The sequence below is a fragment of the Crinia signifera genome, chromosome 3 (assembly GCF_055691185.1).
Source record: "Crinia signifera chromosome 3, ASM5569118v1, whole genome shotgun sequence".
In the NCBI taxonomy this organism is placed as follows: domain Eukaryota; kingdom Metazoa; phylum Chordata; class Amphibia; order Anura; family Myobatrachidae; genus Crinia; species Crinia signifera.
Window position 1 is genome coordinate 278,194,270 of NC_139219.1, and position 27,169 is coordinate 278,221,438.

At 43.6% G+C, this 27,169-nt stretch overlaps 1 protein-coding gene across 1 annotated transcript in view; it reads left to right on the forward strand.

Moving 5' to 3' along the window:
• The first annotated feature begins 8,962 nt into the window (after positions 1 to 8,962).
• AGXT (alanine--glyoxylate aminotransferase) overlaps positions 8,963 to 27,169 on the forward strand; it is a 43,610-nt gene continuing 25,403 nt past the window's right edge. The window contains exons 1-2 of the mRNA XM_083178175.1: positions 8,963 to 9,258; positions 24,846 to 25,038. Of these exons, the coding sequence (XP_083034301.1) occupies positions 9,025 to 9,258; positions 24,846 to 25,038 (427 nt within the window). The 5' untranslated portion in view covers positions 8,963 to 9,024. The remainder of the gene's footprint in view (positions 9,259 to 24,845; positions 25,039 to 27,169) is intronic.

The following is a 27,169-nucleotide window of genomic DNA, read 5'->3' on the forward strand; positions in this document are numbered from 1 at the left end:
CATCCACGGAAACGAGGAACTTACCCAGAAAAAGAGAGACATCAGAAGAATAAAAGAAACCACTACGGGTCTTTACACTGCCCTACTTACCGTAAGTAGGGTACGCCCATCTCTTTTTTTCATACAGTATATTCATCTTCGCTCTTCTAAGATTTGGGATAGCAACACCTAACCGTCAATTTTTCTTCTGAATTTCCCCATATATGATTGACAAACACTTTTGAAGATTTCGAAAACATTTGAAGATACAGATACTTTGATCCATTTGCGCCCGTGTTTGGAAATTCCTATTTGTGTGTATTGTATGGTATTCTAAGGGTTATTTGGTGATAACCGGGGGTCAGTACAGTTCATAGGCAGCAGTGCGCCATCACAGGTCATATCCTATCAATTCTACAGAGGTGTATCTATGTGACATGGTGCGCAGAGCAAGGGTATGTCCGTCCGTCCCCCCCCCCTTCCTCCTTGTAATCAACACTTCAACTCTGACAACGAGGTGAAAGCTGCCGTTCTGTCCTGGGTTTGGCTGACTCGTCAAACGTTGGCGCACATGCTAGGAAAGGGATGAGGACTACGTTGAAAAGTGAATAGTGCATTACATAATATAAACTAAGTTATCATGTACAAAAACAAAAAAGTGTTCAAATGTGTTCACAAATAAAAAACTTATAGCCATGGAGGCATTACTTTTCAATCCAACCTCGTATATAATGTGAATAAGGAGCACTACGTGGTGGTGCAATTTCAATAAAGAGCACTATTGGGAGGCATGATGTAAATAAGGATTAATAAGGTGAGGTGAAATGTTAATAAGGAGCATCACGGTGTGGTTTAATGTGAATAAGGAGCACTACGCTGTGGTGTAATGGGAATAAGGCACACCATGGGGTGGGTATAATGTTAATAAGGAGCACTACAGATTGATATGTGAAAAATTAGTATAAAGGGGTGGCATAATGTGAACAAGGAGCACTACACTGTGGCATAATGTGAATAAGGAGCACTACACTGTGGCGTAATGTCAATAAGGCGTAAGGTTGCACTACTGTGTGACTTAACCCTTTGAGTGCCAAGGGAATTTGTCAAAATAGGTGTGAAAATTGCAAAGCAAACATTTTTATTTATCATAATGACCTGTACTGTTTACCTTATATAGGAAAACACACAAAATATTTTATATGAAATTATATAACAAATGTGGGCGTATGTGAGCGGCGCTGGCATTTTTAGTGGATATTTGCGCATCTCTCACAGAAATGTTGGACGCTCAACGGGTTCATTTGAATTTGTGGTACTACTGTGTGTCAATGCCTTGTACTGTCCATAATGAAATTATGGGGGATTGGAACACCAATGTTCTTGCTGGCACAGGGCACCAAAATAAGGATTGCTATTGGTGAGGGATGACGTGTATTACTGGCTTCTGCTGTAGGAGGCACCTACCAAAATCTCGCCTAGGGCAACAAATTGGTTAGGGCCAGCTGTGTTCTGCATCTCTCTCTACACCTCTCTTGCTCTCTATTTTCATTAATGTCTACTGCCAGCTCCAAACTCACTTTTTTCACCTGTGCATAGTCTCAACATAAACCTATCAAACAAGGGGCTGTCCACTGAGAGCTTCCACTAAAAGAAAAGCAGAGAAAAATATAACAAATTATGCCACACACAGTAATGCTCCTTACAAAATATTCCACACATCATAATGCCCATTACACATTATGCCACACATCATAATGCCCATTACACATCATGCCACACACCATAATGCATCTTACACAATATGCTACGTCATAACGGCCATTACACGTTATGCCACACACTGTAATGCTCCTTACACAGTAGGCCACATGCCGTAATGCCCTTTACACAATATGCCACACACTATAATGCTTATTTCACTTTATGCCATACACTGTAATTCCCATTACACTTTGGGTGAGATTTAATAGGATGAGAGATTCAGAAAGTGAGTGATTTGGTTTTATGTCCAACACTGTAATGATTAATTCACTTTACCCCACACACACTGTAATGCCTATTGCTTATTAGTATGTCACATCCTGTAATGTCTATTGCATATTATGCCAATATTATGTATATACAATACAATATAATACAATATATACAATACAATATAATACAATACAATATAATATAATATTATGCTGATGACAACATTTTCAGCGAGATTTAGTGAAGTGCGATTTTTTCACACTTTCAAAAATCGTTGCAAATCGCACTTTTCAAAATCATATTATTGGCCCAATTTTCACATATTTAATGAGATGCAAAAAAAAATGGTGTGGGGTCCCCCCTCCTGAGCATAACCAGCCCTGGGCTCATTGAGCCAGACCTGGTTCCAAAAATACAGGGGACAAAAAGCGTAGGGGTCCCCCCTATTTCTGAAACCAGACCCAGACTCTTGGACCGGTCCTGGTTAAATAATGCGGGGGACAAAAAATCTGGGGGTACCCCGTAGTTTGAAACCAGCTCCAGGCTCCGACAGCCCGCGTGTCATGCCACAGCCGGGGGACACTTTTTACATAAGGTCCCCCTGCCATACCATGAGCACCGCAGCTGGTCAGCCTTGGATGGGGTACCTGGGGGAGTGGGGACCCCCCCCAGGCTTCACCCGTCCAGGGCTGAAGCCCGGGGCTGTCACCGGTGTCCCTGACCTTTGGACACCGGTCTGATAGGGTTAAATAATTTATACATAACATTACTTTATACAAGTGAACTACAAGTACCAGCAGGACTCCCCTGCATGCTGGGACTTGGTGAACCACAAGTTCCAGCATGCGGGGCATTAATGGGCCACTGGGACTTGTAGTCCACCTGTAAAAAGAATGTTAAAATAAAACACACACACAGAAAAGTAAAACTTTATTACACACACCTCACTTTTACACCAACATACCGCACTGGGGTCCAGCGATGCCTCCCTCCTCCAGAGCCAGCTCACCCCGCACTGACAGCGGGGTGAGCCGGCTTCTTGCGGTGCTGGTAACAGCTTCTATAACGCTGTCCCATCGTGCTGTAAACAAAGACAGCGTGCGGCTCCTGCCTAGTTCATCCTGGTTCGCATGACCAGGTTTTTTTTTGCCAAGTCCTACATGGAACGAAGAGGACCTGATCTACGCCAAGGAGTATGTAAGTATAGTTTGCCTCCACAGGTACCCTTAATGGATTTCTACTGGACAAGGGGACCGATCTTCAATCAACATAGATAAGTATGTATGAATGAGCTCTGTATGAAATAAAGTTTTATATTTCATATGTCAGTTCATTTTTCCAATTCGAAGTCGATACGGATTCGTATTTAAAAATTTGTATCTAAAATACAAATTCGTATCGGCTACAATGGCTACGAATGGATATGACATTGGAGAATATGAATCAGTCAAATACGACTGATTACCGTAGTAAATTTTCCTCCGGAATATGAATTTGCATAAGCTAAAACAGCCGTATGCAGTCGTATCCATTCGTATTAAGAATACGAATACGATTTTTCGTATTCATATTCTTAGTAAATTTCCCCCTATGCCTCCACTAGTGCCACTTACACACATAATGCCCCTAGTAGGACTTAATGCCGTACATGCTTATTGCTAGAGTTGCCTTGGGTCAAGGCCACCATCAGGGGGTGCTATGGAGACAACAGTCCAGGGCCCTTCAACTCTGACAGAGAGAGGAGGTTCCGGGCTGCTCCATCGCAAAGTGTTGGGAGGAGTCCCCCTCTCTTGACCACCATGACCATCGGGTCACCCACTGCCCGCCAGCTCCCTTCACTCAACAGCTGCAGGTCATCATGCAGCTCCGGCCCACTGCTGTGTTCAGACCACTTCACTCAACAGAGCAGTGGCCCGCAGGCCTTCTGCACACCGCCACACCGCTCAAAGAGGGGCCGTCAATGCAGCCATAGGTAAGCCCCACTTACCGCGCAATGTGGTGCAGTGACATCATGCCGCAGCCATACCAGGACCAAAGAGTAGTTACCATCCAGAAGAGTAGGGATATGAGCATCGTACCCATGCTATCCCCTTAACTCTCTTTGCACATGTTACATCTGCCCCACCTGCAGAGATCACAGTCTATACTATTTACTGTATAATAGTCAAATACGTGACTACAGACAGAGGTTCTGCTATCAGCCATGAGAAAACAGCAGATGGGAAACTATATTAGTGTACAGCTAGATATGTTTACATAGAAAGAGGCTATAGATTAGTTATTGAATGTATGAATGAAATCAGCCTACAGAGGTAATGTCTGCCAACATGTTTCAAATGCTTCATCCACCCACAGCATCATTATACTGTAGAGTACAGTTGCTAGGTGTATGAGGACACACCTGTATGTAGGTACATTGAAATGCTCTGAGGCAAATATAGAACCAGAATTGAATGAAGATCGAATTAAGTAATTGTATCAGAAACACAAATGGTTTATGAACAATGCTGAATCAGAGGTCACCCAAATAAGCAGCATGGCGGTAGAATCTAGGGTTACCACCAGGGCTTAAAGTGGCTATGCAGAGGTGGGGGGGACTCATTTATCTATGCCACCTAATTACCCCTCCTCCACTCCCCCCATTAGGCAGAGACATGTCCAGTGGTAGGGTTTTGGGCATCCTTCTGCAAACTAGAATGCTTTTCTGTGAGAATTACTGTGCAGGGCCAATGTGGAGGTTAAAATGTTCCACCTCAGCATTAAAGTTGGTGGAACTTAGTTCCACCCCGTTCCCCCTCACTTTAACTCCTGGTTACCACCTTTGTGTTGAGAGATTCCCGGACAATGGCCTGCCCATTGACACACCCACAGTCCACCCACTGACCCACCCCCAGCCCCGCCCCTTAAACCACCTTATGGTTTTTTTTTAACCTTTGCTTCAATTTCATTCTTGATTTTGCACACCATAATGCCAGTTACATCACACACATGTAATGCCCATTACATGCTACGCCATACACCGCAATGCCCATTATATGTTATGCCAGGACTCAACTATTTTTTTCTAAAGGAGGGATAATATGGACAGTGCGCACCGAACATAGGGCCTTATTCTAGTTCACTCTTTCTGACAAAATCCTTCTTAGATGGACAAAACCATGTGCACTGCAGGTGGGGCAGCTGTAAAATATGGAGAGAGATTTAGATTTGGGTGACTTATTGTTTCTGTCCAGGGTAAATACTGGCTGCTTTATTTTTACGCTGCAATATAGATATCAAAAATGTGAAAAAACCGGGGCTTATCCCTGTTAACCCAAAAACTCAATTAATGTTACCGTGATATTGATCACTTCAATTGGTACTTATGTAGTATCTGGGCGCCCGATTTTTTGATTGTATGCCTTAAGTTAAGGCATACAATCAGATGCGATGCGATATCGCATCGCATCGCATGCGACCATCGGATGCGATGCGATGCGATGACCCGATTTTTCCATAGGAATCAATGTTAAAATGGACTGAGTCCATTTTAACATGGAATTCAATGGGAAAAAGGGGTCCTTTTCATACCCCTACTATCCAAGTGGGCATGGAGTTGGATATAAACCTGTGGCGAGCGTAGCGAGCCACCGAGCCCGAAGCGTGGCGAGCCCCGCGAGGGGACGGTATTCTGTGTCCGCTCGCCACGCTTCGGGCTCGGTGGCTCGCTACGCTCGCCACAGGTTTATATCCGACTCCATGCCCACTTGGATAGTAGGGGTATGAAAAGGACCCCTTTTTCCCATTGAATTCCATGTTAAAATGGACTCAGTCCATTTTAACATTGATTCCTATGGAAAAATAGGGGCATCGCATCGCATCCGATGGTCGCATGCGATGCGATGCGATGTGCCCGATCCGACCCGATTTCTAAATCGGGCGCCCAGATACTACATAAGTACCTAATTTTTTGTTTTATCTGATCACTGGCCAGTGTAATATGTATGTTTAATAAATTCTTACATCTTTCTTTCTCTATTCATTAATTCCTAGCGAGTGTCCATCTACCTCTACCAATATAGATATCACTTTGAAGGAAAAACCCCACCCAAATCTAATTCTCTCTGCACAAGTAACATCTGCCTCACCTGCAGTGCACATGGTTTTTTCCATCTAAGAAGGATTTTGTCAGAAAGAGTGAACTAGAATAAGACCCATAGTGCCGATTACACGTCACACACCCATTACATAGTATACCGCATGCCATAATGCCCATTACATGTTATGCCACACACCGTGATGCCCATTGCACATTATGCCCATTACTGGTTATGCCAGGACTCACATTTTCTATAAAGCAGGGACAATATGAACAGTGCGCGCGTCAAAAAATATCACTGTAATGCCGATTACACGTCACACACCCATTACATAGTATACCACATGCTATAATGCCCATTACATGTTATGCCACACACCGTGATGCCCATTACATGTTATACCAAACACCATAATGCCCATTACACATTATATTAAACACCATAATGCCCATTACACATTATACCAAACCCCCTAATGCCCATTACACATTATGCCACACATTGTAATGCCCAATATAATAATACCACACGACTTAAAGCCTGTTACATATATTACACATTTAATTCTTGATGCCAAGGGTTTCATATTTCATGCTCGATGTCAGGGATTGCATGCTCTGTGCCAGGGGGGTACATACACTATGCAGGGGTTATATGCTCTGCCATGGGTTACATGCTTGTTGCCAAGGGGGGAGTGAGAGGTGAGGCCAGGCACTGGCAGGGTGAGCCGTGACGCCAGACAGTGGGAGCAGTAAGGCCAGGCAAGGGGAGCAGTGAGGCAGGCAGTTGGGCAGAGAATCGAAGGAACAAAGAAGCGCAGCCCACCCCAGCGGCTGTCAGAGAAGGTCTGCACTATTTGAATCTCACGCCAACTCAAACAGTCCGGCAATCAATCAGGAGCCGCCACTCCCCATTGGCTGTGCGAGCCGGCGCCAGGTTTAAATTAGCCACAGAGCTGCTCTTTCTTCGTCGGTCCAGCGGGCAGCGGCTATTATTGCTGCCGGAGTATTGTCGCCCTTAACGGTAGCGAGTTTAGCACTCACAGAGGACAGTAAGAGGAAGCTCAGTAGCCAGACTCTCCCTCCCTGCCCCGTCCCAGACAATGTATAGAACGGTAATGCCACCCCCCTGGACTCCGGACACCCGGCTTAATTAACAAACTGTCCGGAGTAATCTCGGATGGGTGAAAACCCTAGTAGAATCCAATGGTTCAGTGCCATTGAAGGGAGTATGGAGTAGATCATTGTTTTTCAATCACTGTGCTGTGGACACTAGTGTGACTTGAGCTGTTCTCAAGTGTGCCCCCAGATCTAGAGGTGCCCAAACTAGTTTACAGCCACCACCTGTTATTTACTGGTCTCTTCTTTTCATGTAAAGGGCCAATGGATTTTATTTTTGTTACCTGTGGGGACCAGTGTTATTGTTTTATATATGGGGGCCAATAGATTTGCTTTTTTTCCTGTGGGGGCCAATGTGTTTTGCCCTGTGGGGATCTCATGGTGTGCCTTGGCAATTTTAAAATCTTATTTAGTGTGCCGCAAGGTAAAAAGGTTGAAAATCACTGGAGTAGATGATCGTATTAGTAGGGAAGCCAAAGCACACGATGGATGAGGAGTCTGCATAAGAGAGCATCTAAAGGGGAGGGACAGACAGACAAGGGTGCCATACATGGGGTAGACAGCAAGGGACAGAGGGTTAGACAGAGGGATTGCTGGGTTTGGTGTCGAAGTTGGTCTTGAGAGCCTGGTTGAGGTGGACTGTCTGACAGAGACTCTCATTCAAATGTGGATGCTTGTTTTTACAAGAGAACTTTTTTCATTTTTAGGGTGACCTTATTGGATTGGCCAGAAAAAAAATTGTCAAAAACCACAAAACCATAAATTTATTGACAATTATTTTGCTGATTATTGGATATTGGCCTTTATTTCTCTCCAATGCTTATTACATCTGCCCCAGGGGTATCTAATTAAGTGTGTAGAGGACCTTGGAGTAGATGTATGAAGCAGGGATAAGGGAGGAGAAGTGATAAAGTGCCTGGTACTTTTATCACTGGCCAATCAGCTTCTCCTGACTTAAGTTACAGGCTGGGTTTAACAAGGGGCAGTTAATAGCTGATTGTCTGGTGATAAAGTACCAGGTACTTTATCACTTCTCCTCCCTTATAACTGCTTCAGACATCTACCCCTTTTCTTATGGTTGTGTTGTGTGAGTATTGTGGGCATTCGGTGAAAGTGGTTGTGTACATACTGTAGATGCTTCAATGCTCACACTGCAGTCCATACTCAGACAAAGAATCTGGATCTAGCATAGGGCTATTGCAAAGTTCTAGGGTGCTACTGATGATGGGGTCTATGGGCTCACTTAACGGTATTTGGGAGTCTAAAGATGCTCATTGCGGGTGCCTCAGTCCTTGTGCATTCGGACACATAGCTGTACGGTGGGGCTTTGTAGCAGCATAAGCATACATTTGCAGATGTAAATGACGCAGAGACAGGCATGACTGCGCACGACTCAGAATCAGGCCCTTTGAGTCATGACAAGTTTTAGCAGTTTGTTATTCCAGATCTAGATGTACAATTTGTCAATAAGAAAACATTTGGCATAGACAGCAATTTTGGGAGATTGACGTAGGACTTAGCATTAGCCATGTGTAATAAATAACTGTTTATATGTGTGGTGAGTTAGCTGTTATCTATTGCTTAGCTAACGCAAGCATTCAGCACTATCTAAACACCTTACAAATATGTACTACAGTGTTCTATCTAATGTCTCATGCACTCAGCCAGAAGACACAAAGAGGTGTAATTGTCCCTGGTGTTGAGTACAGGTCAGACACCTGTGACCCTGGTACTGGAGGGCGTAAGCCTGACTGGCAAATCATGGTGACGGAGGGAGGAGATAAAGCAGTATTGAAATGAAGCCCATGCTGCAGAGCCAGGGATAAGGTTAAGGTTCAGAGTTAGTCATCCTTTCGAGTGAATGGTTAATAAAGATGCAAGGGACAGTGATCCGGAGCATATCCTGCACCATACGCTGCGCTGTCAGGCTATCAACATCTGCCAGGATGTCCTCCCAAATAACTGTGCCCCAATCCCCAGCCCTTCTGCAGCCTCTCGATGTACCCCATCGCCTAATGCTGGGGCCTGGTCCCTCTAATTTATCTCCACGGATACAGGCAGCTGGGGGTCTGCAGCTGATTGGTCACATGCACCCTGAAATGTTCAAGGTGAGTCAGTAACTTACTAGATAGTTGTTTGTACCAGACATTGCATTGCCCTATTGTGTCTGCCACAGTGACTATTTAAAAACAACTTTTTACTGCATAAAAAAATGACATTGCTGAGGTGATATGTGTAGCAGGATGACGTTATTGTATTTCTTAGCATTAAGCAGGTACATGTATAATTGGAGTTGCTAACAATAAGTTGCCTAGGAATGGTAAATGTATTATCGGGGCTAATCAGCAATCTGCGCATATGCGCCAATCCATGAGCACTTAAACTGCGTTCCTGAGCGCAGTCTAAGTAGCGACGGACCATTGCGGGGGTGGTGATGCGGCATCACGTGGGTGTGGTCCAGACAACGCAGGGGCGGGTGTGCAGTAAAGCGCTGGCAAAACATTAATGCGGCCACAAGAGTTTGCAGCTGCATCGCGCGGTGGGGTCCGGTGTGCCAGGCGTCCTTACGCTGTGTGAGAGAACAGGGATGTTGCAGGAGATTATGATCTTTTTTTTGCCCAGTTCTGTTATCCACAGACTTGAATAATGCTGAGAATTCCTAAATTGGAAAAAGTAAAAAACATGTTCTACAGTTCTACAGAAGGGAGACTGTACTTCCGTACCTGTCCTCCAGGGGCAGAACATCTATTCAAACTCAATAGAATGCCCCTCATTGCATGCTACATTACAGCAGACACAATGCTGTTCTATTAATGCTCCTTTTTATTAAATAGACCATATTCTTTCCTTGCTGTAAGGATAAAGATTACAGAATTTTATTACCTTGGCATCTCCCAGCAAATACACATTGAATAACTTGGATACGGTCGGTTGGTCAACATATTGCAAGATCGACATGGATCTCGGTCGACATGTGTCTTGGTCGACATGGGACAAGGTCAACACAAGAATTAGGTCGACATGATCTAGGTCGACAGTCAAAAGGTCGACATGGGGGTTTTCACTGTTTTTTTGAGCCGACATGCTGGAGGGCCATAGTTTGGACATGCCTGCACTAGGGCGTGGTAGGAAAATAAAATAGTGTGCCGAGCGCAGCGAGGCACCGTGCCCAAAGCATGGCAAGCGCAGCAAGCCATGCGAGAGGACGCGGTGCACTTAATCCTGTGTCTACATTCGGGTAAAAAAACAGTGAAAAACCCCATGTCGACCTTTTGACTGTCGACCTAGACAATGTCGACCTAATGCTTGTGTCGACCTAATGACCTGTCAACATTGTCCCATGTCGACCTAGATCCAGGTCGACCTTGCATTATGTCGACCTAGTAGTGTCGACCTAATGACTGTCGACCATCTTTAGGTCGACCATATGATCCATAACCGAATAACTTGTGTCTATAATATAACCATTTATCAAGTTTATGTACCTTAGGTAAGTTTATTCATTTAGTTCTCATTGTTCATTTTGCTTTCTGTTTTGTCCTGCTTTAAAAACTGAGAACAGTAAACCGAACGCAGAGACTTATAAGCTGTGTACACACGGGGGCGATAGGGGCTGAAATCGCTGGAAATATGGTCGCTAAGGACCATATTGCCAGTGATGGGAGTGTGCCCCAGCGATAAATCGCCGGGTGCGCGCTCCCGTTTTCAGCCCCGTTCTAATCGCTGGTCACAGGAGCTTGCTCCTGCGACCAGCTGATTACCTCTGCGGCACCGGGGGCAGAGGTTCCCTTTCATCAGCGACCAGAGATGGTCGCTGATGAAAGGGAACCTCTGCCGGCGGTGCCACAGAGGTAATCAGCTGGAAAAGGAGACACTGAGCAATATATTGCTCAGCCATATATTGCTAGCAATATATGGCTGAGCAATATATCTCCCCCGTGTGTACGGGGCTATACAGTATATGTTACATATATGAGAGGCAATATTGTAATTAAGCAGGCAGAGTGTGAGTTATAAATAAGAAAAAAGAAAAAAGATAACTCTCTTTTTAGGGGCACTAACTTTTGCTGTAAGATTGATTTACAATTTCGTACACATGGGTAAAAGAAGACAATACAATGTGCGTAAATGTTTCTAAGAAAATTCCCTTAAGAGATTCCCTGAAAAAATTGTCGAGGAAGAGGGGGAGAAGGGAAATAGTCAAGGATAGACAGGGTTGACCTAATTCGGAGCACACTTTAAGTGGATGTTTGTTGTTATGAGAGTTGATGTTCTATATGGGGTGAAGATGGTAATGTACACAGTGTATCTCCCAAGATGGAGTCTAGGTTACTGTCCCTTTAATGACTCAACACACCCTCTAATAGACAATGAGGGATTTGAGCAACCCTGGACTACAATGATGCTCAAATAGTCCAGGTTACTGTCCCTTTAAAAGTAGCTAACTACCTTTACATGCTTATTTATACTCTTATGCTCTCAAACAAACCACTAAGAGGTAATAGTGAAAACAGATTAGATATCAGCAGCTAAGCACAGATGGTGTACACAGCTACACATATGGGAAGTATGTAAAAAAGTATTTTTATTCAAAAAGTTTTTTGATGCTAAAGTGATAAAGTGTATCAGCTTATATAATAAGATGAACACCACTTGTGATCTTCCGCAGAATCACTTGGGTCATCAATAGAATGAGCTGAATTTAATAAGTGTTGTTATACAGTGAAAAAATTAATCCAAGAGCTGAGGTACAACAGCAGATCCCAGTTTCCTTGCTTCTAATTTGTTCCGATATTGGCAGCCCCTTATCCTGTACCTTACTGGATTCCGTTCACTGCCCTTGTGGCACACGGACTAGTAGGAGGCAGTTGGGACACCAACGGGCACAAACTTGATTTTTCACTGCTATACTAGCTCATGTGCAAAATAATATGTGTGCAATATGTAATTGAAGCTAATTAGCTTATGTTACTGATTAATTACTGGGTCTCCTGAAAGTGGTTGACACCACCTTACCATTAATATTTTCGCCATTTTTAAATGTTATTATGATATTTTTTTATTATATATAATTTTTTCACTGTATAACAACACTTATTAAATTCAGCTCATTCTATTGATGACCCAAGTGATTCTGCGGAAGATCACAAGTGGTGTTCATCTTATTATATAAGCTGATACACTTTATCACTTTAGCATCAAAAAACTTTTTGAATAAAAATACTTTTTTAAATACTTCCCATATGTGTAGCTGTGTACACCATCTGTGCTTAGCTGCTGATATCTAATCTGTTTTCACTATTACCTCTTAGTGGTTTGTTTGAGAGCATAAGAGTATAAATAAGCATGTAAAGGTAGTTAGCTACTTTTAAAGGGACAGTAACCTGGACTATTTGAGCATCATTGTAGTCCAGGGTTGCTCAAATCCCTCATTGTCTATTAGAGGGTGTGTTGAGTCATTAAAGGGACAGTAACCTAGACTCCATCTTGGGAGATACACTGTGTACATTACCATCTTCACCCCATATAGAACATCAACTCTCATAACAACAAACATCCACTTAAAGTGTGCTCCGAATTAGGTCAACCCTGTCTATCCTTGACTATTTCCCTTCTCCCCCTCTTCCTCGACAATTTTTTCAGGGAATCTCTTAAGGGAATTTTCTTAGAAACATTTACGCACATTGTATTGTCTTCTTTTACCCATGTGTACGAAATTGTAAATCAATCTTACAGCAAAAGTTAGTGCCCCTAAAAAGAGAGTTATCTTTTTTCTTTTTTCTTATTTATGGTTACCCATAACTCTAGGGAGCACCACCAACGAGTTAATATATAATATTTATATTGTTATTTTAATATAGTTGGTTCATCCACTTTGACCTTATGCTATAGTCAGTGCAAGCCATCTCTTCTCTTTTGAAGAGTGTGAGTTATATCAGGCATGTAGCGATGCATTGTCAATGTGTTAACTCATACACACTACTGTAATCACAGTAAATCAAATACAGCAGTATCAGCCTTTTCACCTGTAAGAGATCACCTAAGGACAGCGTTCTACTGATACGGGCGGAGCTATAGCAATCCGTAATGATGCAGTGGTAATTCAGCGGAAAGCCAGGGTAACACTGTTTGATGTATTTAACTACATATGTGATCATTTTATCAACAAGATTATTAAATGCAATGAATTTTAAAATTCGTGTATGATATATGGTGCTCAGCTACCAACTGCCATTTGTTAAAACATGACAGTTAGGAGCTGAATGGCTTGAGCCCCATTTATTTTATGCAACAAGTGACAAAACTCCTTGATAAATTAGCCCCTACACGTCAGTACACGTCAGTTTAATACATATATATATATATATATATATATATATATATATATATATATATATATATATATATATATATAAGTCATGTAAGACAGCACTCAATTTTGAAAATAAAAGAACTCACATTTTGTGGTGCACAGTCCTGAGAAGCACTCACCCTCCTTGCAGAAGGTTTGGGGAAGAACTGGCACACACTTGTAGAAGTCCAATGTAGATTTATTTTAAGGCATGAGATGGTATACAGACACGGCCCAACAGCCGTTTCAACTGATATTCACAGTCTTCCTCAGGGGAATATATATATATATATATATATATATATATATATATATATATATATATATATATATATATATATATATATATAGGTCCAACGATGGTGCGGCACTCATGGCTTTCAATAAAGAATACTTCACACAGTGGTAGTGATCACTACCACTGTGTGAAGTATTCTTTATTGAAAACCATGAGTGCCGCACCATCGTTGGACCTACAATTTTCTATACTGTGAAGGCACCGGCGCAGTTTCTATCGGTTTCAAGGAGTGCCGATCCCGCCATTTATATATATATATATATATATATATATATATATATATATGAATGAAAAGAGAGTGCCAAAAATTAATAAATGACTTTACTATGATTCAATTATTTAAAAATAAATAATCATAAAATGTATAATGTGTACTACTACGGTGTGGCATAATGTGTATATTAGGCACTACTACACTGTGGTGCAGTGTGTATAATAGGCCCTAATACTGTGTGGCGTAACGTGTACTGTATATGGGTTACTACTACTAAGTAGTGTAACATGTATATAGGGTACTATTGTGCTGTATAATGTCAATTTCGAGCACTTGTTGCGTGGCATGTAAATTTTGGGTACTGTATGGCATAATGGGAATTGGGGGCAGTTTTTTTAATTACACACACACACACACACACACACACACACATACACATTTGTATTTGAGGGGGTTTTCATTGTGCCCAGGGCAGCAAAAACCTTTGTTACGCCTCTGATGCTCATGGTAACACATGCTGCAGTCAGTTAGTAATTGTTAAAAAACAAATGTACTGCATTAACTTTAATTATATATCAATCAACAGGGACTGAAGGAAATATTAATAATTATCAAATAATTTAATATAAATTTAGTCCCACAAGCAGCATTTTTTTTTGTTGTTTTGTTTTTTTAAATACAAAACGAAGTTTGAAAAAATAATGTATGCAGCCTGAAGATCTGGAAGAAACCCTCCCTTTCTCTGTGAATTGCTACTTATAATGAAAATATTGACCTAATTCAGAAGATGTAAAAAATGGGTTCGCTTAAAAAATGCATTGTTACGGAACCTAGATTCCCTTCGGATGCGGGACCATTTGTCTACAATAAGAAGATAGACAGCCATTAGGTCGACACCATTAGTTCGACAACTCAATAGGTCGACATGCTTTTAGGTTGACATACCATTAGGTCGACATACCATTAGGTCGACATGTCATTAGGTCGACATGCCATTAGGTCAACGGTATCTAGGTCGACAGTCAAAAGGTCGACATGGTTTTTTACACAGTTTTTTTACCCAAATGTTGACACAGTCAACATGGACACAGTTTGAAGTGAACCGCAGCCCCACGCATCGCTCGCTTCGCTCGCGATGCTTCAGGCACGGTGCCTCGTTGCGCTCGGCACACTATTGTAATCTAACTCCACATCCTAGTGGATGGTAGGGCATGAAATACCGCCTGTCGGCACATGTCGGCTCAAAAAACAGTGAAAAAAACCATATCGACCTTTTGACTGTCGACCTAGACACTGTCGACCTAATGGTATGTCGACCTAATGGCATGTCGACCTAATGACATGTCGACCTAATGGTATGTCGACCTAATGGTATGTTGACCTAAAAGCATGTCGACCTATTGAGTTGTCGAACTAATGGTGTCGACCTAATGGCTGTCTATCTTCTTGTTGTAGACAAATAGTCCAGATACCTTCCCTTCACTGTCAACCTGTAACTTATCTGTATTTGTTTAGAGCTCGACAAACATTGCTTCAGACTATAGAACACTGAAACCATAAACACTGACCCAAAAAACAGCTTGTACTTTATTGTGCAACACTACAGCCTACATACACATTTGGCATGGTTTGGTATTAATATTCTGGCACACAGGATTCTAAAGTTGGCCATACATTAGAACGATTTCAGGACCGAATACACAATTTTGACGGCTCGCAAGATGCACTGTGCATCGGGCATTTTTGGGTACATGGTGAAGTGTTTTGGTATGATTACAAGTCATGAGATGGATCGTATGATCTATGTACTGCACACATGATCTGAAGATTCTATAAGGAGGAGTTGCAGATCTTACGATAGATCTTAAGTAAAATGAAACAGTAGTGTAAAAACAGATTTGCTCCTTATCGGAGCTGGGGGTATGTCTAAAGAACTCTAAAGAAAAATTGAATTCATATGATCCGTAGATCCATTCCCCACATTTAAATCAATTGGTTTGTGGGGGTGCAGTTCCCAAACAGTAAAGGTTTAAGCAGAAGGCAAAAGAGGGAAGGAGTGTTATTTAGAGGGAGTGCACTTCAAATTAAAAAAAGTATTTACATAAAATGTAACTTTTAATAGATCATATTCTAAAAAATCCCATTGTAGGATATGATGGGAGGCCCCAGTGAATTTATAGGGGTTAAAATCACACATACTGTACAAACATATATACACACAGGTGGTGTTTTTGTGACAAAAATAGCAAGGAAAGAGTGATCCTAAAAAGATCTCTAACTGAAAATGTTAATTTTATTGGTTCAGCATAACTTCAATGTATGAGAAGAGGGTTTATTAAAAAGAGGATGTCTTTATTGTATAAAATACTTCTGATAATAAAGCTCCGGTACTTCTGTAGTTTCACGGCGCCGGAAGTGCAGAAGCTCGCGTGCCGCTCTAGCTATGAAACTTGGCAGCCTGCCAGAGGCTCTGATTAACCGTGCTCGTGCCGCTCTAGGTCAGACAGAGTGTGCTCGCGCCGCTCTAGCTGTATTGACAGCTACGTAAACAGCGTATAGCTGTATTGACAGCGTGGCGCCGGGCAGCAGCAGCGCGCTGCCCAGGCGCTGAGAGGTCACTGTCACTGTGGCACTTGTAGTTCCACAGTGAAATAGGCAGCGCCTGGGCAGCGCTGACAATGGGGGTATGTTAAAGTGGACACCCCGGCACAGCGATGCTTCTAAACTGTACGCGAGATTCAGACGCAACTGCGTCTGAATCTCGAGTCGCATAGATAGCCGCTAAGAAAATACAGGCGCCTTGCAAGCCGCAAAGGTGTTGGGGCTTGTAAACGCAGACGCAAATGCGTCTGGATTTACTTAGGTGAAGGGGTACATCTCAATTTAGATGCAAAAGCATCTAAATATAGGTGGCCCTAGGGGAACACTATTGAAACCCACCCTCAGTGCCACTAGTGGACGCCACAGCTGTGGACCGTGTAAATCCCACTATCCACGCCCACCCGAAGCGTGCCGAGCGCAGCGAGCCCCGCGAGGGTCGGCGGTACGCGTCCTACGACCTTTTCATACCCCCACTATCCACGTCGGCGTGGAGTTGAGAATAGATTAGTGTGGCGAGTGCAGCGAGCCCGAAGCGTGGCGAGCGCAGCGAGCCCGAAGCGTGGCGAGCGCAGCGAGCCCCGCGGATATCTTCACAGCTATCCGCGTCCCCTCGCGGGCTTCACAGGTGTCAGCGTCCGCTCGCCACGCTTCGGGCTCGGTGCGTGGCGAGCGGACGCTGACACCTGTGAAGCCCGCGAGGGGATGCGGATAGCTGTGAAGGTATCCGCGTCCCCTCGCGGGGCTCGCTGCGCTCACCACGCTTCGGGCTCGGTGGCTCGCTGCGCTCGCCACACTAATCTATTCTCAACTCCACGCCGACGTGGATAGTGGGGGTATGAAAAGGTCGTAGGACGCGTACCCCCGTTGTCAGCGCTGCCCAGGCGCTGCCTATTTCACTGTGGAACTACAAGTGCCACAGTGACAGTGACCTCTCAGCGCCTGGGCAGCGCGCTGCTGCTGCCCAGCGCTACGCTGTCAATACAGCTATACGCTGTTTACGTAGCTGTCAATACAGCTAGAGCGGCGCGAGCACACTCTGTCTGACCTAGAGCGGCACGCGCACGGTTAATCAGAGCCTCTGGCAGGCTGCCAAGTTTCATAGCTAGAGCGGCACGCGAGCCTCTGCACTTCCGGCGCCGTGAAACTACAGAAGTACCAAAGCTCCTTTTATATACACCCAATTGGGTGTATATAAAAGGAGCTTTATTATCAGAAGTATTTTATACAATAAAGACATCCTCTTGGTAATAAACCCTCTTCTCATACATTGAAGTTATGCTGAACCAATAAAATTAACATTTTCAGTTAGAGATCTTTTTACGATCACTCTTTCCTTGCTATTTTTGTCAAAAAAACACCACCTGTGTGTATATATGTTTGTATGTGTGATTTTAACCCCTATAAATTCACTACGGCTTCCCATCATATCCTACAATGGGATTTTTTAGAATATGATCTATTAAAAGTTAAATTTTATGTAAATACTTTTTTCATTTGAAGTGCGCTCCCTAAAATGAAACAGACAAGATCTATTGTGTGTATGGAGATTGCTGGGGAGTTCAAGGGAAATAGTGACAGGATCTGGATTGGATGCTAGTTATCCTGATGAATGCTGACAGCAGCACCCTAATCCTGGCAGATTTTGAGATTTTAACCCTAACCCCTCCTGCAGCCCATCCCTAACCCACCCCTCCTGCAGCCTAACCATAACTAATTTCTCCTGCAGCCAAACCCTAACTCATTTATCCCATAGGCACCAAAACCGTGGGTGCTCTGCGGCCCAAGCACCCATGTAAAATGAGGAACACCCACGGTCCGCGGCCGGAGCTCACCAGCTGCTCGCTGTCAGGGATCCTGGCAGCGCCGCAGCGGGGTCCCAGCAGCGGATATGCCATCAGCAGCAGGGGTCCCTGCGGTGGATGGGAACTAGTACCAGTATTATTACCGCTGCTAGTACCCATCTTCCGCAGGGACCCCCGCTGCTGATGGCATATCCGCTGCTGGGACCCCGCTGTGCGGCGCTGCCAGGATCCCCAACTACCTCCATCCAGAACTGGGGGGTGGGGGTCTGTGGGGCCACACCCCTTGAGCCCCCCCCCCCATGAGCACCCACCGGCAAAAACGTAAGTCGGCACCCCTGATTTATCCTGCAGCCTAGCCCTAATTTATTTCTCCTGCAGCCAAACCCTAACTCATTTCTCCTTCAGACTAACCCCATACCTCCCAACTCTACAGCCATGGGAGGAGGGACGCTCTTGTGCGGCGTAGGCAGGGCCGGTGCAAGGCTTTCCAGCCCCCTAGGCGAAATGTCAACCTACCCCCCCCCCCCCTCAGATCCCCCCCCCCCAAAAAAAAAAAAGTGGTCATCCAATCCCCTGGGAAGGTGGCCAAGTCCCTTGCTTTTCCTGGAGGTCCTCTGCACCCTCCCCTTTGCCACCCACAACAGAGTACAAGGAGGAGGGGGCAGCAATGTAGGAAGTATGACTCAAGGGAAAGCATAGAGGTGAGGTCTTAGAAGTTCCACAGCCACCACCTGCATTAAGTACAGCAAGGATCCTCATAGACAGCCTTGATTTTTTGATTTGCAGACTTGGTGGGGCCCCTCAGATCCCGGCACCCTAGGAAGCTGGCCAAAAGCTGCCTAGTGGTAGAGCCGGCCCTGGGCGTAGGTGCGAGCCCAACATTTTGGGGGCATGGCCTAGTGGGAAGGGGCGTGACCTGTAACCCTAACTCACCCCTCCTGCAGCCTAACCCCAACTCCTCTCTCAAGCAGCCCAACCCTAACCCCCCCTCCTGCAGCCTAACCCTAACTAATTTCTCCTGCAGCCTAATCCTAACTCATGAATAGAGGGTGAGGCGCACCCCCTCAGCATGTATGTCAAACCTTTTATTAAGTTATCAGAATAGAAGAATTCTTGAGAGTAAAACCAAGATGTGAAGTGAGCTGAGAGTGGGAAGGTTTCTCTGGAAACATGAATCACTTAAGAGTGGTATGTAAATGTTCTGTTCAATGGGCGTAATGTGGGAGTGTCTGTTTCCCCCGACCAACCGCCAGGCACAGGAGGCCATAGTCACCTGCCACCATTCCGATGGAGGCATCTAAGGATGCACCAATCAGTATTATTGAATGTGTAGTTGCTGAAAGTGGGTGTCTTAGCCTTTGCACATTTGCTGCACGGATGTACACTAGGGAACGAGCGTGTAGTAGAATATGCATAAAGTGGCTGATGGCGACAGTCAATAGACGCTGCTGTGTGCACTTTTGCATCCACTGCTGAATCAGACCATTGATGCTCTGGGGAAGTGCATGGATTGGGTGGGAAGATGGGGGTCCAGCAGCGCGCAACAAGAGTGTGACTGGATAACTGCAGATTGGGTGCAATAGTGCACAATGTTTTATTTTGTGGGATGAGCTGCCCCTGCCAGGGCCATGGTCACCTTGCCTGGTACATTGCAGTGCTTCCAGTGTGCTCACGGGCATACCCAGTCACAATTTTTGGTCACCTAAAATGTATAGTTTAGCAGACAAGTACAGTAGATGTACCCTCAAAGCAGATATACTGTATGTTAATGTATATGAATTGTAAATGATTGCAATGAGGTACCTATATGTGTGAACTGGCACAGAAAGGGCATGTCATTAATAGTGTCTACTACTTATAAAGCGTCAGTGTATGGATTTATGATCCAAACAATTTACGCACAACTCATATGAATTACAGAGAAGATAAACACGATTCTGCCCAAATGACTCATAAAGTAGCAGAGGATTCATTGTAACGAATAGTGAGGTTAGTGTAAGGCAAAAACATACAATAATAATGTAGCCATTAGCCATTGTCAAGCTTCTGGGGGTATGCTACAGATAGACTGAGGATAGACAAAGCAAGTGTAGACATAAGCATGACATGACATGTATGCATGCTTTGTACAGGACAGAGAGGTAGATGTATGAAGCAGTGATAGGGGAGAAGAAGTGATAAATTGACTGGTACTTTATCACTGACCAATCAGCTCCTAACTGTCCCATTTTAAACAGAGCCTGAAACTTTATAGTCAGGAGCTGATTGGCCGATAATAAAGTACCAGGCACTTTATCACTTCTCCTCCCTTACCATTGCTTCATACATCTACTCCAGAGACCATTGTCAGGTATGTACATAAGGTGGTTGGCAGATGACCACTGTTGGCCCATGTGTCCTGTCATCTGATGACTGCATTAACAGGCCTCCATCTAAGAATGATCTCCAAATAAATGTATATGACCACCTTTATGTCATTAAATTGGCCCGTCCGTACAGATGATTGGAGCAGAATGTGGACTTACTGCTCCACTGCTTCCTGGAATGTGCTACTAAGATGTTGTGTAGGTGTAGGACACCTGTAATTGGCACATACAAAGGGCATGCTGCAGCAGGGTAAGGGTCACTAGTTAGCTTGAGTTAATGAAGAGAGGGTATAAGAAACATTTTTGGATAACTGTTTTACACTCCATAACTGGCAGAGAAACATGCCTTCCTTGCTGTCTGTGAGCATACCAAAATCCCTACTCCTGCCTCTACATGTCCCTCAAGTACTACTGCTGGGACCTGGTCCCGCCAATATGTCTCCTCGAATCCAGACTGCTGGAACCCAAACAATAACGAGTCCAATAAATCCTGAGATGTACAAGGTAAGAAGACACCAAGAGCCCATATGATCATAAACTTAAGGGCTGGGGAGAATGACCCCCCTATGGAGGCACATTAATCTGCCATCAGTCATAATGCAGACTATACATCTTCTCAGTGTGGGACAAGGGCATTAAGGGCAGTGGCAAGGGCCCATGCTTAGAGGTGTAGAGGTGTGGCCGGCCACAACAGGTCACCTTAGACCACCTTAGAGGAGGGTGTGGACCCTTATGCAGAGTGGCCTGCTGGGGGTTTCCCCAGTAGACCGATTGAGACCTGCAGCTTTTCTTAACGTTTTTCTCATTGAATGTTGAAAATAGTTATGTTTTACAGTAATGCTTTCAAACTACATACTATAATTATAATTATCTGTATAACCATTATACAGTAGTATCAAAACAATTTATTTATTTATTTTGAAGCTACATTGTGTTTGTTGGCTAAGTAACGCCTGCTACAACGTTGTTCCTTGCTCCCTACATTTGATAACTATGGGGAATTAACAATAAAATAATGAAATTCACATGTCCTTACGGTAATTGTATAGTGAGGCTCTCTTGGAAGGAAGAAACAAGACTAAAAAGCGCTTATTATGCTGTCATGTAACCACTAGTTAACACTTATAATACATGATATTATACAAATGTTTGATTATAGCAATATTAAACACTTACCATAGAAAACATTTCTTCTGTCTATATAGCAATTAAGAAATGTCCTTTAACAGATAACAGTTAAAGGTACAGTAACAACCCTGCATACGTTGGTTTTAGCGAGTTTACAATTATAATCTCATACTATAGTCTATTTCCTATCATAAAGAAATTTAACCTTATCTGGTAACTGATCCTTAACCATTTGCGTGCCAACATCTCTGTGAGCTATGTTCAAAATAACCGCTAAAAATTCTAGCGCCACTCACACTTGTTATATAAATTCAAATAAAATGATGTTGTGTAAAAAAGATTATATTTAGTATATAAGGTAACCATTACAGGTCATTATGCTGAATAACAATGTTTTCATGGCAATTTTCACACCTACAAATTCACTTGGCACTCAAAGGGTTAATAATGAATACATACTGAATACATTTATAGAGCTGGGCATGGTTGTCAGGTCTGTGACTGTAATGTGTTGGCACTAGCCCTGGCTATGCATTGCATATCTGATTCTGATATGGAATTTAAGCATCAAACACACCTGGGCAAAACCATGTTGAACCTTCCGTAGGGATGATATAATGGGGCAGATGTATTAAGCCTTAACAAGAGATAAATGCAAGGGGGATAAGGAGAGATAAACGTCCAGCCAATCACCTGCTAACTGTCATGTTACAGGCTGTGTTTGAAAAAAGTCAGTAAGGAGCTGATTGGCTGGACGTTTATCTCTCCTTATCACCTTTGCATTTATCTCTTGTTAAGGCTTAATACATCTGCCCCATAATGTGCAGAGATATTTCCAAAATGAAGTCTAAAATGCAGTGTAAAAATGTATCTTTTTATTAAAATATTTAAAATAAACATAATTTTACAGAAGGAGTTTTACCAATCTCTCCAACTTCGACACTACGTCCACACACCCCTACCTATTTTTTAAAATTATGTTCAACCTTAAAATGAAAAAAATATACTTGGATCTCTCAAAATAGGTCATGTACTATACATGTCATTATTTAAAAAAATGTCCACATTAAAAACAGGATGCAATAGGACACACAAGCAGATTCTGCTGATTTAAATGATATGTGGCACGCCTGTATTTTGTATGTGATTGTGGCTGTATCTGCATACCAAATGATGTGTTTGGCAGACAAACACTGTAGGATAACATTTCATATGTCGATAAAGGTCTGCAACTGGTATACTTTATGACGTAATCTGGTTGGTCTGAAAAAGTCGGATGCTTCCTGGTCTACAAATCTCATGAGAAGTCAGAACCGATTTACATTTAGAGTGCTAATTACATTGGCCGAGTTCCGGAAAACAGTTGAACATTATACTGTCTATTTTTTCCAAGACGCCAAAATTATCTCCTGTTACTTCGAGGCATTACTTCAAGTCATTTACGTTTAAAAAGTACCCTCTATGATGCTCCCTTCCTCTTTCTTTTGTCTCTGCCCTTGTTTACTTAGATTTCTAACCAGGATAAACACTATTATTCAAAATGATCATAAATGATACATCATACCTAAGAAGCAGTATGGGCAGTATAGTGGCTGAGAACGCATCATCATGGCCGTGCCCCCCGCTGTACTATGCAGATATTACCGCCATTGTACATTGAGGAATGTGGATACGATGATGCGCTCCAGGAAGTGGGTGGTAAACTAGTGGTAGTGGGCAGCTTTAAGAGGCTTGCCCACCTTTTTGGAGGCCACGAGGGGCACCTCATTTTTGCCATTACAGGAGAGTAGGCAATTATGGATAAAGTACCAACCAATCAGCTTCTATTATTTTTCAAACAATGGGGTCTAATTTTAGGACAGAGAAAAGCCCTGTTTTGAGGCAGGGTCATAACTCCTAGAGGCAATAGAATCACCTGCACCTCTGCTTCCAGTCCTGAAGGGGACACCTGCATGTATAGCAGCCCTTGTGTGGTTCACAGTGGGCCACTGCTCTTCCAACTGAGCTCTGCTAACATGGTTGCCCGGTACCGCTCAGCATGCGCTGCAGTAAGCAACAGGGCGGAGGCGTAACAATAGCCCCGCAGACCCCGGTTTGGCGGTGAGGCGCTTTATAGGTGTGGGCGCCGGGGTCTGTGGGGCTATTGTACTGCTGCTGCCGTCTGCCGGGAGCTCACCTGTGATCGGGCCCCGGTCCCGCAAAAGATTTGTCTGTGGTCTCGGCTCCCCTGTCCCCTCCTGGCTTCTGCTTCTAATCTAAACGGACTATCACAAAATGTCCGCCCCCATACAGCAGAAGAGTATCTGCTGTATGGGGGCAGACATTTTGTGATTGTCCGTTTGCATTAGACGCTGGAGCAAGGAGCGGACAGGGGAGCTGGGACCACAGACAAATCTTCTGCGGGTCCCGGGCTCCGACCACGGGTGAGCTCCTGGCAGACAACTTTACTGCGCTGGGGGGGGCAGGGGGGGGGGGGCGGTGGTTTGTTTAACTGCGGGGGTGGGGGTGTTAACTGCGGGGGGAGCGGGCGCTGCTAAAATTTTGGTGGGGGGGGGCGCAATATTTTTAGTTACACCACTGCAACAGGGCACCAGCCACTGCTGCTGGACTGTGAGATGGGCCAACCATTGAATGCTGATTCTGCATGCAGCTGACATCCGGATCTCATGAGACTGACCCTGACCCACCGGGCCGTTGTCAAGCAGCAGAGCTGGAGCACTGACAATATACTGCAGGCTCCGGTCACTGTAGACTGGCTGAGATCATTTCTATATAATTCTGTAAGTGGTGTGCATTAATATAACTGGTCGGATTTTTCCGTCCAGTCCTTGAGAAAACTCTAACATTAACATTATTTTAGTAAAAAAAAAAGGTTATAAATATGCCCCTACTGTATGTACTTCAATAACACCCTGTATTGTTCTTCTCCTGCAGATAATGGATGACATTAAACTTGGAATACAGTATGCCTTCCAGACACGGAACAACCTGACACTGGCTGTGAGCGGCTCGGGACACTGTGCCATGGAGGCGGCTTTTTTCAATGTAGTGGAGAAAGGCGACATAGTGCTTGTTGCTGCAAAAGGCATTTGGGGGGAGAGAGCTGCTGATATTGCTGAAAGAATAGGTAAGGAGAGCCAGTGCCTCATTCACTCATTTACATTTCAGGCACAAAAATAAACACATCAGATGATCGTTGCCCCAATTCCCTGTTCTGCCACCACTGGGGTCTGATAGAATTAAATTAAAAAATATCTAAACAAACATGATTTAACCAAATTTGCCCAAGTTCAACAATAGTATCAGAGTTGCCTACCCTCCCGGAATGGCCGGGAGGGTCCAGGAAATCGGATCCCCCTCACGGCCCCCCGGAAAGAGGGGCAACCCTCCCGCAAAACTGCCTGGCTCCCGCGACCCCCCGCCAGCACCCGTGAATAGTGCCGTTTTAGCCCCGCCCACCACAGTGCAATGCCATAAAAAACAGCATTGCATGTCGGGGGCTTGGCTAAAATGGTGCTATCGCTCTGGACAAGTAGCCGCCCATATGGCTCCGCTCCCTCCCCACCCCTTTTCACTCAAAATTGTATTAAATAGATATTTTATAAATATGCAGCAATAAAAAGCTTTTCTGCTAATCGCAGGGATGGAAAATGTTTTGTCCCTGCAATATGTAAAAGTTTGCCAGGGCAGCTGAGTGATGCTTACAGGTGGCAAATTGCTAAGAGGATTGTAGCACATCATTAAGCTTGTGGGCTATTATTAAATGGATGCTTGTGGTGTGTTTGCGAGACAGAGGGTCAGATAGTGTTGCTGTCTCTTTAACAGGATGTCAGCTCTGTCGAACTCTAACCCTATTACATCCACACGAGTCTGTGCTCCTGTACCCAAACCAGGTTAATTATTGGCAAGATACTGTTTTTTTGCACTATACACCTGGTCTGTTCCCACTGGTGTTAGCTTGGACTTGTGTCCTCTTCTTGTAGCTTTGTTGCCTGGAAAATAAATGTGTGGTAATCCATGAACAAAGCCTCATTTTAAAGGCAACGGGTAAACACTATTGGCCATAAGTAATAGGTTCTTATCTGTTTCCTTTCGAGTCCTGTTGGAGAAAGTGCACTATATAAATTATACTTACTTACTAAAGATGCTAGTGGATAGCCTTCCAAAAGACACAAATATCTAAATAGTTGATAGTGGTTTCACTAAAAGAAAGAGTGAACCTAATGGTGGTACTCAGTGAATGGAGGACATCTATGAATGTGGTGATATTAGCTCCCCCAGTCCACACAAGGAATCAATGTAATGTACATAAAATATTTGAATTGAGCAAACAAAAGATGAGACATAATATTTTGAAAATATTTTCACATGAGGGGTGCCATAGTTGACCCCATTGCGGTTCCTCTAAGTTGTAAAAAAAAAAACTATTTTTGAAAAAAGAAAATAATTCTTCTTCAAAACTATATCCATTAACAATAACAAAAAAATATCAGGAAGTCACTTAAAGTGTGGACTAGAGGAGATCAGTGCCTGAACCAAGTCTATACCATCAAGATGGGTGATATTAGTATATAGGCTGGTAATGTGTCCAGGCTAGATTCAGGTGCCAAGTGCATCAAATTAAGTAATAAAATCAGTGGCATTCTTCAAAAAGTAGTAAATATTTCAAACCACAGGTTGTAGCCAAAAATTAATAAATTGCGAAACTGGCTGATAAAGTGAACCACAGGAGGATATTATCAGCCTCCCTGCAGGGAGTACATACATCAAGGTGTTCTAGGATGTGTGTATATTAAAAATTCAGAGGTAGATGTATATATCCATCCATTCAGTAAACACAAATCAACCACAGTATCAATTTTCTTCTCATGAGCACACATCAGCCAATTGTCTTTTTATCTCTGTAACATAGTCATATCTATTCAATAGCACAATCAGGGCCGGATTAAAGCAGGGGCAAAAGCAAGGGGCCCCCTGTGGTTGTCATGTATTTAAAAAAAAAAATTGATACTTGTATACCTTCACGGCTCCCATTGCATGCCATCGCATGACATATGTAGTGGCATGCGATGCGATGCGATTTTTCCGAGGTTTTTATGTATTTGTTGTAAAAATCGCATGCCATCGCATGGCATGCCATGCGATGGCATGCGATGGCATGCGATTTTGATCACAAATGCATCCAAATGCATTTAAATTAGTAGCAAACATGTTAAATGCACCCCAAATGTCTTTTTTCACACTGTACCACCCCCACT